The following is a 14,721-nucleotide window of genomic DNA, read 5'->3' as shown; positions in this document are numbered from 1 at the left end:
TGCGTAGTTTCTTTACAAAGTGACATCGCCAGCTACTGGCCTGGCCGCAGAATACAGTGTTTTTTGTGGGTTTCGCAGATCCATGAGAATGGGGATCATTTTGACAACGCTGTCGTCTGTACAAGAAAAACACACAAGAAAAGCTTTTCCGTTTTTAGTACATCATTCTCGTGTAAATGGACCCTAAAAGTTTTTTTTTTTTTTATATGGCATCCGGTTCATGCAATGCATTGGAAATGAAAGGTCAAGTCGAGTGCCTTGCATTATGGGATACAGCCTCCCACCTATTTTAAATGAAATGACACAGATGGCACCGTTTCCTCAGAATGACCCCATAAAAGTTTTGTTTCCTCAGTGTCTGTAGGATTGTAAAGTGTTGCAGATGTTCGGATGTCATTACTGGGAACTGTGGGATAGTGAACGAGAAACAGAACTTCAGCGCTTAAGAAAAGTTGCTGTTCAACATTTTGGTCCCTTTATTAATGTTGTCACAATTCCAAACAACAGAACCACCATGGTCATGAAATTACCAGCTCTACATACCACTTTGCTAGACAAATAAATGATAAATAATCATCGAAGAAAATAATGAAAAATACACATAGTGAAGTCAAACAAAAAGCAGGCAGTGAATTCATTAAAATTCAAAAGGATAAAAAATAAAATCACAGTCCAAAAAAGAAAAGAAAAAAAAGTGCCGTAACCTTTGTTTTCAGTGAAACATTCATATATTCTTCTGCAAAATACGTTTCAGCAGTTCAGAAACAAATATCACAGTCAAGTCACAGTTTTCGTGCAAAACTCTTGGATTTACAGTTAAATTCACTTGCTTTTTATCACACTGAAAACATGTAGATGTTTTGGAAAGGAGTTTGAAAAGCCTCTCAACCAAATTCTGGTTTAGAAAATGTTGTATTCAGTTGCCAGCTGTTTATTAGTCAAAATGTAGCGACACAATGTTCCTGATATGCATCTTGTCTATGGTTTGGTGGCAGTCCTTCAGTTTAATGTGAGAGTATGGCACTTCAAATCAAACGACGCAACAGGATTTACAAATACTGTAGATACAAATATACTTTGGGGGTAAATCTCACAAAAAAAGTTCCAGGACATTTTTTTTTTTTTTTTAAAGAGCAATTTTTTAAGTCTTTATTTTATTATTATTTTTGACAATGGGATTTTTTTTTTTTGCCTTACAGTAGACAATTAACAATTAAAGGTCTTAAAATAGCCTCTATTTTCTTGATGCTAAATATAATTTCTTATTATACAGTAGTATATCATTATTTGTGAGATTCACCCCTGGAGGTAACAGACATTTAAAGTGCAAATGACAAACGGAAAATACTTTAGATACATTTTTAATCTTTACCATTCACTGCCTACTAGAAACCAAAATGGCAACATCTATTTCTAGAAAGAACAAACACTAAAAGAAAAGACAGAAACAGCAATAGAACAAATATTACCCAAACCCTCCAACTTTCGAACATCTTTATGCTGGTCTGTAGGCGAGCGGCATACGTGTATGAGAAAGCAGGCAGAGTGAAAACGCACTTAAGGGAGGAACCACAAAAATCATCAGAATAACAAAAATATCCATCCTCACACTTCTCTGCAAATGCGCTTAAGCTTTATTTTGAATTTTTTTTTGTTGAATTTTCTTTAAATCTGTACAGAGCTCAGGGAAAGTCTATTTGGTTGATCCCAGCTGGCATGTAGAAAGAAGCTTTTTTTTCACCGTTGTTCTTTACATTGATGGGTAACATTCAAGGCGTATAGCTAAAAAGGAAAAGAACTGTACAAGATCACTTCACGGTCCAGGATACACGCTCTGATGCTGGACATTGACAGAAGAAGAAAGAAATGGCAAATTATGTTTTGTTTTATTTATACAGTATTTTACAGTGAAGGGTTGAACTTTAGTTCCCTGTTCTCATCACAGAAGCTCAGAGGAAAGCCTGAACGATGAGTTTGTGATGAGATGAGATGTCATTCTGGAGGAGAAGAGAAGATTGCTTTGCTTGTTTTTCCCTCTTCTTCATCTTTCGTACGTTCAGAAGGCGTTCAAGCTTTCCAGAGCCACCTCGTAACAGAATTTGTACTGCTCCTAAACAAAAACATAAGCGATTGCAACATGTCATTAGCAGTTCAAAGGCAGAGAAAAGGACATTGTCCCTTTAACCCCTGCATTAATAATGCAGTATGATCAATATACGCTCACGTTTATTAGAGGAAAAACATCTGCTTATAATGGAGAAACAGGGTCAGCAGCCATAGCTAGTTGATACATTTTCATTGTGCACACTGTAATAGGAATGCCACTCTAGCCAATGGCTTGTCTAGATTTTTTTTATTTATTATTATTTATTTGTTTGCAAGCACGAATGCAATTATTTGTATAGAGACACTACTTTTTACAATTTTCGATATCTCCCCAACCAACCCGGAACAAACTGCCTTAGAAGAAATTAATTATTTCAAATTCAAAATAAATTAGCAAAATAAATATTAAAAACAATAATTAAAAATAAATAAGTACTAAAAGAATTAAGAATCGAATAAAAATTTGATTAAAAATGAATGAATGTTTTTTTTTTAAGAGGTTGCACTCACAAATAGGAAATTATAGCCACTAACATAAAAATTGAGTATAAATAACATTAAAATCACAAAAGATATTTCCATGAATTTATTCAGATAAAAGATTCATTTCTTTTCCAGGCCCAGAAATCTCAGGTTTTCCATGGCCATGGGTAACCTAGTCTCGCACGGCCAGACCTTTCATTGGCCCAGGATCGCCCAGAGGCCGTTTGACTGACATGTAAAGAAACCAATCACAGTTCGTTTTGTTACGGATCATGTTTAGGGGAGTGAAAATGTAACGTTTGTCCCTACAATATTAGACCGGTGTGTAAAACTCTTGGTCTATGCCGCGAACATTACATACTTCACACTTTTGAAAATCCAGTGTTTAGTTGATCCTGATAAGCACTCATTGGGTGCGTTCCACTTCACTTTTAGACATACACTCGCCAACTTCCCTAAGCACTTCCCCTCGGGGGAATCCCTGCCTCCATTTTGATGTGAGTTCCACCCTGTCAAGTGGGCGAGGGAAGTTTATGTGAATAAGCCCTCGTCCCCTCGATTTACACTTCAAGCAGCTCTAAATCCCACAATTCAGTTTGATTGTGACGTCACAGCAGATTGCGCCTAATTGTAGTGCATGATATATTAATTATTTTGAGAATTACTTGCATAATAGTTTATAATGTATTATGTTAAGATTTAATCACATAATACTTGTGGCTACCTTATGTTCACAGTCAAAGTTTATACGATTGATGTTTTTTTTTTTTCCATTCTTTTATTTTTCTCCAACAGCTCACCTATATGTTTCCTCCAACGACTTGTATGCATATAGAATGGTGCATAAAAAAAAAAATCATGCAACACACACACATCTCCTGGAAATCCTGTAGAATTCAACCAATCAAATGACGACTTCGAAACTCCTGAAGTGTTTCCGGTTAAGTGTGCCATATGCATTAGACGTTCATCCAGCAGTCCGTGGCCAAGACGTCTGGGATTTATTTTCGTCAAGGATCATATCAGATGCACAGCTGTGGAATCGTTCAGTTTTCTCCAGCTGAGCGAGATGTTTCGAGAGCAATCAGTGAAAAAAGTACAGGACAGATGTCTAAATACGCCTGAAATGGCCTCCAATTGGATACAAGATGGGTTTTTTTAGAACTGCAGAAAGTGCAGCTGTCTGTCTCGGGTTTGAGGTGAACCAATGATTACTCTCTTTTTCTGTCTCAGAGCGATCAAGATCAGCAGACAAGAAAATAGCAAATAAAAAAATAAAACCTTCCCACTAGATGAGACTTGTGATCGGAACTAGTGTAGAAGAAGCTAACTATTACAAATGACTAACAAGGAAGCAACTCATGTTAATGCCTGGAACGTAACAAGCCTATTGGCTTTTTTTCCCCAAAAGTCCATTTATTATGTCCAGCCACATACTAAATATAAATACACCCATTAATTATACACAATAAAACTAAAACACACTAATTTATAGCAGATATACTCTTGTGACAGACAAGTGTGGCTCACCATTGTCTCCACCATGTTGGCTTTGTTGTTCCTCAGTGTCTTTACTGTGTGGAACACGTCCACGATGTTCTGCTGCTGGATCATCTCACAGATGCTACAGATGGCACAAAACGTCCCGCTGCGTCCTCCACCAGTCCTGAAGAGATCAACAACAATAAGCCATGAGAAACAAATCACACATCCCGTAATGTCACAGATAAGCAGAGTTAATATCCCATAGAATCACAGCTTGACTTATGCTACATTTCTGAAGATCGTAGGCCTCACAGCTCCAACCTTAAAGCTGAAGTGTGTCGTTTTATTTTCATGTTAAAATAGTTTCTCGTATCCCGGTGTAATGTGCAGCCATTCGTAGGTTGATTCCCTACAACCTCCAACCATTGATGTCGTATTATGCAAGGTTTAGAAGAACAGTCTTTACCAGAACTGAGATTACTAAAGCAAGACTGAGGGTTGGTATTTGAGTCTGGATGTCTGCTTAAACAGAGGACATTGCAGAAATAATGTTAAATCAAATAACTCTCACTGATCACGGGTCAGTTTTACACGATTAGCATCAGTACAATAATGTGAGACAATCATCTTCAAAATGAATCGTGCGGTTTGCAGAATGTCAGCATTACTGTGACATTTTTAAATAATTTCTCTCAGGGAAACTGCTCTGCATTCAACAGCTGAACTTTTTTGACAGTGATGGGAAAGTAATGAAGTTGTCAGATCTTTTGTATCTCTCTGTCTTTAATTTGTGACGGTGATAAGATTGTCCTTGGCTCAAAGCATAGACTGTAAAAAAAGATGGACGACGCCCCTTCGCTCTCGACCATTGATGAGAACTGAAGTCGCCAGAGTCCCGATATGGCGCTGACATATTGGAACTTGAGTCTGCGCAGTAGCGATCTCGGGACCAGACCTGCGCAGTAGTGAGCAGGAAGTAAAGCCGCGAAATCAACGCTCCGCCCTCACTCTTGCAGAATGCACTCAGGGAGAGTGGATTCTGCACACTTTTTAAAAAATTGATTGCAGTACGTCAAGAGGCTTGTTAAAATAAAGTAAATACAATCTCCTCAGTCCTCCGAAGATCCCGAAAAAAACGTCCGTTGGTGCTTCAGTGACTACTTCGCTCGAGAACCTGTCAATCACAGCTGTCAATCATGACTTTACACCACCGCATCACGTAACTAACTAAAAAACAACTTATTTTTGAAACAGACACTTGAACTCACATCAGCGTGATAAAAACAACAGCAAATGAAAGAAACCACCTTTGGAAAAAGGATATTTGAAGTGTAATTAAATTGTTTAGTTGGTCTCACGTCCCGTTGAATAACACGGGGAGGCGGGGCTTATGACCTATACTAGGACCAGTCACCGGGGGGGCGATCGAGACTTTTTGGCTTCACTTTTCAGGGCTTGTGCGGCACGCTTGGCTCAAAGGCTGTGCGGTTTCATCCTTTAGTCCTTTTAAAGCTGCAGTTTTAATCTACGATTCTGTATCGACTGGTTTAAGGTGCACACAGACTTGGATGAAAAGCTATGAAATGCACATCTTGAATGGTCTAACATTAACAGTGTCTAACATATGTCAAAAACTATAAAGAAATAAGTCTGACATTAAGTAAAAAAATTGTAAAATTAAGATATGATCAGAAAGGCATTACATTTCAGGTTTATACAGCACATACCATACAACATTGTTCTACGTGTGTTTTTCTCTGTTTTATTAGTAAAATCTGCTCCTCCCAGGGTTTCACCAACCAAGACTAACTCATTCATACGTTTCTATGTTTATGGGTTTGTGCATAATAGCGTTGTGTTGTGGAGGTCACACTCACAGGCAGTGGACCACCGTGCGTCCATCGCCTCCGTCATACTGCTCCTGCCACTTGGCCAGTCGTCTGACCAGCTGCAGGATGGAGCGTTTGGACAATGGTGTGTCTCTGTACGCTGGCCAACCAATGAACTGGAAATGCTGGACCAGCCGGTAGCCGTCTTGAGGCTGGAAGCAGAACAGGAGATATTTTGAGAACATTTATCCAGAAGCCATTAATGTCAACTCATGTTTCACTAAGTAGAGGCTTTCACTTCATGATCAAATCAATTGATGGATAGTTTTTAGGGTTAAAGTAAGAGGCTTAAATGCATTTTCAAGTTGACTTTAACATTTTAGTTGTCTTTCCAAAGAGGCCTTATTATGCCCTTTTAGAATGTCTTGATTTAGTTTTTGGAATCTACTAGCTTGAATGTTAAAAAAAAAATTTTTTTATTTCATTTTATTTTTTACATATTTGACATTGTTGCAGCTCCTCTCTTTCCAGTCTGTCAGTAACACTCTGTTCCTGTCAATATGAAGCCCCTCCTTCTGAAAAGTACAATGTACTCTGATTGGTCAGCTGGACCAGTGTGTTGTGATTGGTCGACTACTTTGAGTGTGTTTGGGAAATGTCACCTATATGTAGACCTATAGGGCCCCTGGCGCGAGTCCACGAGGGCGCATTGAGAGGTATTTTTGGGACAGACTCGATCGTCACGCCGGAAATAACGGTCTGGTTGTTGTTGGACAGGAGAAATCACATTTTTGCGCTCCGACGTCTTATCTCCATGTCAACTACACAGCCTACTTTTACAGTTCTATTTTTTGATATTATGCATGCCACCTGGGCATTAGACAATAGATACATCATGCTTATTTAAATGATGTATACAGTTGTACATAATACATAATGTTCCATTTGAACTAAGATTACAACTTTAACACATAATGAAAATGTGCATGAGTTTCAGATGAATTTACAGGTTTCAATATTCATACTATGTTTATATATGACTCAGTAAAGCCCTGACATTCGGTTCTATTTATTTAATGAATCATAATGCGATCGTATTATTCAAAGCGCTATTATTATGTTTGAGACATCAACCACTGCTCGATGACCATAATGTTTGTATAAACTGTAGGTTACAACTGGTAAAATGTGCATCTAGGTCATAAAAACCGTAATATTTTCTTCTCAGCCATGTCAACAATTGTCCGTGAGTGAAATCTCCTCCCATCCGTTGTCTGATTGGCCTTTCGCAAGGATTCCTGGGTAGTTAAAGTGTGTGGAGCCTGCTTCTATGCGGGCTTTGCGGAAGACCGCTTCAAGGGTACAAAGGGGGCGCTGCTGAGCACACTTCAGAGCGTTAAAATGCTGAATGGGACGGCCTACGGACTCGTAGACTCGGCGAGCACGTGCAATTTAAGTCCACGAGACCGAAAGTCCTCATGAAGTGCGCCATTTGGGACAGGGCCTAACTCAACTCAAAAAGGCTCCGGCCACTTTTTTTCTTGCATTTGACTTGGGTGGGAATTATGTAAATGAGTGATATTGTGACGTACGTTCCCAGAAGAAAACTCAGGACTACAATCGAGGCATTTCACGGAGTTCAGAAACACTGCGCACTGATATAGAGAATACTGTAACTCCCTTTTGGAGTGACTTTTTGCAGACCCTTTTCATGCTCAAACAGCAACATTACACACTAAATATAAATGTAAAAACACAATAGGTTCTCTTTAAATGGAGATCAAATTGAGACTTTTGCTTAAGTCTACTACAACTACCAAGATTGTTCTTCTAAAAAAAATCTCAGATTTCAGAAAAGATCACAATATGGTCTCAAACTGCACTTAGCTCTGCCAAGATAACCTGCAATCCTTTAGAGAACTCAATATGAACTCAAACATTTCTCATCAATCATCTTCCTAGACCAAATTATCTGAGCTGCTATTCACATACAGTACACATGTTGCTCTATACTCTTACTGGATGTCAACTATATTTTTATCTCTACGTATTTTAAAATCTGAAACAAAGTTGATACTTAAATTAAAAATAACTGAGAACTCAGTTAATTCTCCCTAGCTTTGAAATAGCAGCCTTGAAACAATAAGCAACTGCAAGCCGGTAAACGATTGTAAGCATTTTGTCTGGATATATAACACTCACAGTACCTCCAATTCTTGCAGTGACACTGAAAAGCAAAAAATAAAACATCAAAACAGAAGCAAAAGCAAACAGAGACGTCAGCTGGATACTACAGTCAGACTGGATCAGCTAAATGAGAGTCATATTTCACACAATTTGCCATCGATGGAGCCATTTCATGGCAAATTTGTGAAGCTGTGGCACTTATTTATTTTGTGCCGCTATGCTGCGCCGACAATGATTAGCTACCCGGTAAACCTCGCCTGTCACCAGCGGTTAAAGAGAATGAGGGGGAAGAAAAGAGAAGGAAAGCAGGAGGAGGCGGGATGAGTCTTCTGTAACGTTTGACGCTTGGAACACGTCAAGCTTCAGTAATGACTGCTAATGTGCCCCAACAGAACGCTGAAGCTAACTCGCATGGAAAAGAAGAAAGAAGAAGAAAAAAACCAATGATCTGCTACACAAAACCGATCCATGGCTTATATCAGCTGGTGCAGGATGGTGGTCAAATTAATGTGATTTTTGTGCTCATGCATATGTGGCTAGCAAAACGAATCATGTTGAAAGACGCATGAGATGTGCTGAGTGTTGAAATCATGTGGATTGAGAAGGACTATATAGTCGTGGCCCCTTTTTGGCTTAATGTAATTTCTCACTTCACTAACTCAACTGCTGTCGCATTAGCAGTCAAATCAAAGGGACTTAAGTGAATTTTTATCTCTTCTTGAGCTGTAGGATTTTTGCGATAAAAAGCAGTTTTAAAAAGCAGAGTCACTGTAAGGATTGTTTGATACAGTGCACATGTATATAAGGACATACATGGGGGTTCAAAATAGCTAATCTGTTGAGGTTCATCATCAGGAAATATTTTTTTTCTAGTTCAATTTGATAGTGCTAGTAGCACCAAAAAAAAAATCACCTTTAAAAGGTAAAAAAAAAATCAAAACACTAAAAATTAAAGTTTTAAACAGTTTTTATTTTTTTCAGGAATAATTTGATCATCTTACTGTTGCTACGGTTTCCTCAGGTGAACGTGACTTTTGTTCACAAGCATCTATTTAGCAGCAGGAAAAATACACACTAACTTTTAAATGTATCTTTTGTTTTGATGCTGAAATGTTTGAAAAGTTCTTTATGAAATTGGTTATGTTATGTAAAAAAGTATTTAGTCAGTCATTATCACAAAGTAAACCCCAACATATGATCAGAAAGCAAAATGAATATGTAAATATATATGTATACACAGTATCGTCGCTGTTGGGCGCAAACCTTGTTTCTCTATGTTTCGCCATTTTCTTTTTCTTTTTTTCTCATAAATCATTCCTATTGGTCACCCTTTACATCTGTGGGTTTTGCAAATATTTAATGAGTGAAAAGTATTGAAGGGAGCATGAGACTAAACCTCGTAACTCCATTGGATCCTCAAACTGTCAGTCAAAACTCGTAACTCTGCCCAGCCTCAATCTTTGAATGAAGTGCCTCACACATTTTGGACAGTCTCTGCTTGTTTGAAATGCAACGGTAAATAAAGAACATGTTCTTTGAATGAGTACAGCATTTCTTTACTCAAGAAACACTATATATAAAGGCTAATGTTTTGTGTATTTGAGGAGAGGAGAAGAGTGTCTTAGTCTATCATTTGTCATCCAATCATAGTCAAACTTCCTTAAATGGCTTGTGCGTAGCACTTCATCTTTAATAACATGGGATTTTGGCCAAATGACATAACAAACTGAGCTCCCATATAGCTACAATAAACTTTATAACCTGTAAGTTTATGAAAACATAATGCAATACACTTACTGCCTCAGATGTCGCCATTCTAATGATGGACAAAACATGTATGTCAGAAATTCGCAGGTCAAAAAGCTCTTAACTCCATTTGAGCTTGATTTTGGTAAAATGTTAATATAATATAATGACACATGCAAGTAATATCTTACAGACCCCAAACTTTTGAATTGTAGTGAACATATCAAATTTGCACCGTGGTCCGAAAAAAAAAAAACACTGACAACGCTCTGACAGACCTGATTGGAGCTTGTGGATCAGCCAAGGATAAAATGAACACATTTCTGACTCAGTCACGCAGAGTTATTATACATCCAACAGTCCCTTCCCTGTGCACTGACCCCACTTACTCGTGCCATGTTGCAGATCCTAAAAATGCGATTGATAATGTCCTCGTCAATGTCAGCGGAGATGAATTCAACCTGAATGGGGCCGTAGCAGCAGGAGCCTTTCTCTGGCCAGTACTGCATGCAGAGCTGCAGCGGGGGCAAGAATTACGGCAAATAAGAACACTGAGCAGAAGTTCACATCCAGACAACGTGACTCAATAATGGACATCTAAAGAGTGCAGGAGAAATAGAAATAACTCAATCATTTTAAAGTCTACTAATCTGAACTCAAATCGCAGTGTGCCAAAGAAATCTGTTCCAATGATCCCTCACTTACTCAGACTTAAATGAGTCACATCATGATGAATCAAACTTCCTTTGATCTTCTGAGATAAAAGAGTTTGTTATACTATGAAAATATACTGTAAGTTTCAGAACTCAAAGGAAAAGAGCAGAGAACTTCAGACCATTTATTGAAACTAAACAACTGAATCATCTCATTCTTAACTTCTTAAAATGCAGACAGTGATGGAAACAAAAATACAAATATGTTATGTTATCATATTAAAAGTTATATTAGTTATATATTTTATATACACTGAATGCATATATTTAATAAACATACTGTATACACTACCGTTCAAAAGAAATGTATGCTCCCTAGGCTGCATTTATTTGATCAAAAATACAGTAAAAACTGTGATATTGTAAATATTAGAATTGGAAATAACTATTCTCTATCTGAATATATGTTAAAATGAAATTTATTTATTCCTGTGATCATTACTCAGTGTCACATGATCGTTCATTCTAATATGATGATTTTCCGCTCAAGAAACATTTCTGATTATTATCAATGTTGAAAACAGTTGTCAGGGTTAATATTTTTGTAGAAACCAATTTTTCAGGATTCTTTGATGAATAAGGAAGTTCAAGAGAACAGCATTTATTTGAAACATAAACATTCTGTAACGTTATAAATGTCTTTACTGTCAGTTTTGATCAATATAATGCATCCTTTCCGAATAAAAGCATTAATCCAAAAAAAAAAGTAGTGTATATTTTTTATATTAGATTTAATTTATTATATTAATGTATGCACAAACACCTTTTGTTTTAGACTGCAATTTTGGATTAGCCCTCTTATTAGACTGAGAATCATCCAAAAAAAAAAGCAATCTAACAATATGAGGAAAACGAACCCTATCATCCACCTTAAGAAGTGCAATAGATAACAAATGGAGGCGAGGGTCAAGTACCTCACATACCTGCGCAGCGTCCATTTCATTCAGCATCACAATGGTGGAGCAGTTGTAGTCGAACACAAGCCTCCAGAAGTCGGCCACGGTGTTGGGCAGAGGGTGCTGTGTTACGATGAAGGCTGCCGGCTGTTTGTGGCTCTAGAGCAATCAATAAGAGAACAAGTTAACTCTTCCTTCCAGCACTGAAGATGTGCCTGGACCCAACACATCCCAACGTGCCTCACATGTGTAATGACCAAAACTAAATGGAGACCTGCAGAGGGACAGGAAACACAGAGACTGAGTGATAACCTTGCCAGGGGATTCATTGACATGGACTGCCGAGGCTCCGTTTGAGACAAACACACACACTCTTCTACCACGGGTTGGCCGTTCAATTCATTTGCTGCTTATCTTCTTTTTTTCATCTTGTTGTTCTTTATCTGAGGTGCGTGTCTTCTTCCTTGATTATCCTTTTTGGATGCTGCGTGAAGATGCTGGTTTATGGTACGAGTGTGATTATGATCTATGTGTGGAGATTACGGAGATGTGATCTAATCTTGCACTTGTTAAATTGGCTTGTTTGTGAGATTGTCACTGTGTGATCTCCTGGGCGTTCTGCTCCGCTTACCTGGGATTTATCAGAGCGCACTATGAGAAGTGATGTAATATAAAGTGTTTTAGTTATTTACTTTAAAATACTATAAATCCGTTATAAGTATATAAAGCTAAGTATGTTAGCGTCCACACCAGCGGATGATAACGTTCTGTTTATAATAAGCGTGATCTGCAAAACTGTCGTCTGCAGCTTTAAAGGTTTGATCTCTTTAAATCAGGATGGATTCTGATTGGCTGTCAATGTTATTATCATTCTTCAGCTAGAAAAAAATTATTGTGAAAGTGATTCCAATGATATCCGTTATAGATGTTGTGTGAAGTCTGCTATTCTTTTATATTTAGAACGATTTTCAGAAGTCTGAAATCTTTATCGTTATAGTTTTCGTCCTTGGTCATTCATTCTAGTGAATCTGTTTGTTTAGTCTTTAAATAAACCAATCCAAAAATGACTAAACTATTCAAGGCCCTACATGGCATTTTAGGTCTTTTAAATATGTAGCTTTTTAGTAGTATATAGTGTAAATGTATCAGTTCAAGTTTGATGATCTTAAATGAGTTTATCCGCTCAAAAAAACCCTCATTGTTTTTGTGCCAAAAAACTATAGCTCTGATTACATTATGAATTGCATCATTGGAAAGTTCTATATCGTCTTTTATGTAACTTCAGTGTTGCTAGCTACTTGTTAGTAGCTTATAGCTAACTACCTTTTAAAAAGAGAATAGCTTGACTCTAGTTTAAATTACAAGTAACCTATAGCTTCGAGCTACATTTTCAAAGTGTAGTTCAAATGCAGCCGCCAACGATTTAATTGCAATCAATGTAAAAAAAAGTGGCCTATTTATTCCAGTGTTGTAGAAAATATGTAAAATGGTCATAAATACCAAAATAATGACTGTTATACCATTATAAGTAGGAACAAATATTACCCCTTTAAAATTCAATGCAAGACTAGATTTTTTACATTAAACAATGTAGGCCAGGTGACCTCTAACAAAGCAATGAAACTTACGTCCATCAGCGCTGCATTGATGTAATTGCTGGACTCGCCGTCAACAGAAATGAGGAAAGGCAGGCAGCGGTCTACAGCGAGGACGTCCATGCTGCGGTTCTTATCGTGGTTACGCGGGAGCAGACCAACGCTGCAGTCCTCCGGACGAACACGCGGTGTCACTATATTCAGAGTCTGAGGAAGAAGACATGAAACACCTTTAAAACAGAAAAACAAATTGCTCTCAAACATAAAGCTGCTCACTTGGGGAGAAATGGTACATTTATAAAAAAAAACAACAATTCCACTCGCACTGCTGGTCCAACCACAACCAATGCAAATATTTGAGTAAACTGAAGGTCAGTCATTACTTATGTATAAGACACACTGGAGAACATAGAGACATTGAAAGAGATGCAGATGGAGAGAGAGAGAGAGAGAGACAGACAGTGAAAAATGGCTTACAAGAGAGAAAGATGCAACGCTAGATAGAGAACGAAAGATCTGGGAGGAAAGAAAGATCGAAACATATTCATCATATTTTATGAGACGCCTCACCGATCTGAAGCTTTGCTTCCCCTCAGACGGCAGCAGCTCACTCATTTCACAGGGAATACAAAACATAAAGGCACCATGAAAAGAAACAGCTCAGCTCTGGGCTTTATGGGGCTCTTGCAGATCACCAATGGCTCGTACAAAGCGCTTTCTCCCCTGACGTCTGAGTCACTGTCTTTACTCACCTGCCTCATATAATGCATTAAGGACACCACCACGCTTTGCCGATTGACTTTTTTAAAAGCACTTCAAATTTAGGGGAAATCATGCTGAAATCACACCAGAGAGCTTGATAAAGTTGTTAGAAATAGCCGCGAGGGCTTCAGCCATAATACAGTACTGCCAATCGACAGCAAAAAACCTTGGAGGATTCAGTAAATTAGGCCTCCATGTGGGCTGCTCCCTGATTATAGTTTAAGAGCCGCAGGAACACGAAGCATGAATCTTTAAAAACACGCATGTTTCAACCGTTTTTAAGATAAATCACAAATGAGATCTCTTCAGTGTCTCAACTGTTCCTCCTAGATTGTAATGAGATTGAATAGAGAACAAATGCAGGACAATATTCGGAGAAATCGGATGTTCTTTCAGAGGAGATTTCAAACAATTCCACAAGCTAGGTTTCCATCCACGTATTTTTAAGCAAATTTTAAGATGTTGCATAAAAAATGCTGGCTGGAAAGCCAAGATGCGCATAAATTCTAAAAGTGTGCATAAAAACAATTATGCACGCTCAATTGGGGTGGATAATTTTTTTATCCAACAAGAAGATATAAGCATGATCTACGTTGGAAACACATTTACTGAATGAATCGCTCGATGCGCCACAAAAAACTGACTTTATATTAGATAGCTGGACTAATTAGCAGACCAATTTCATTGCACGGCATCTCAAATGTTGGTTTGGTTATTCTCAAATGCCTGCGCCAAAGGTTTCATGTGGTATTCCAATTTTGTGCATAAGTTAAATTCTCAACTTTGGATAAAAACATAGCCCCAGAATGTTCATAGCTACAACTGCTCAAAGGTCAGAGATTTATTTAGACACAGTGATGCACTAATTCATGTAAAACCATAATACAATGTTTTGTAAAATAATACATTCAAAAGAGAT

General features: G+C 37.8%; 1 protein-coding gene across 6 annotated transcripts in view; it reads right to left on the bottom strand.

The window, feature by feature from the left end:
- Positions 1-452: 452 nt before the first annotated feature.
- ptprt (protein tyrosine phosphatase receptor type T) overlaps positions 453-14,721 on the bottom strand; it is a 250,176-nt gene continuing 235,907 nt past the window's right edge. For 3 of the 6 annotated variants that reach the window (XM_084127973.1, XM_084127976.1, XM_084127978.1), the window contains 6 exons: positions 13,074-13,247; positions 11,473-11,604; positions 10,226-10,351; positions 5,952-6,115; positions 4,120-4,255; positions 453-2,110 (listed from right to left, as the gene is read on the bottom strand). In XM_084127973.1, coding sequence (XP_083984099.1) covers positions 2,057-2,110; positions 4,120-4,255; positions 5,952-6,115; positions 10,226-10,351; positions 11,473-11,604; positions 13,074-13,247 — 786 coding nt within the window. In that variant the 3' untranslated portion in view covers positions 453-2,056. Of the gene's footprint in view, positions 2,111-4,119; positions 4,256-5,951; positions 6,116-10,225; positions 10,352-11,463; positions 11,605-13,073; positions 13,248-14,721 lie in introns of all 6 variants that reach the window. The other 3 variants (XM_084127974.1, XM_084127975.1, XM_084127977.1) reach the window with 1 other exon arrangement.

This window comes from Abramis brama, assembly GCF_963993115.1.
Source record: "Abramis brama genome assembly, chromosome: 11".
NCBI classification, from domain to species: Eukaryota; Metazoa; Chordata; class Actinopteri; order Cypriniformes; family Leuciscidae; genus Abramis; species Abramis brama.
This window is presented reverse-complemented; position numbering and strand designations above follow the sequence as displayed.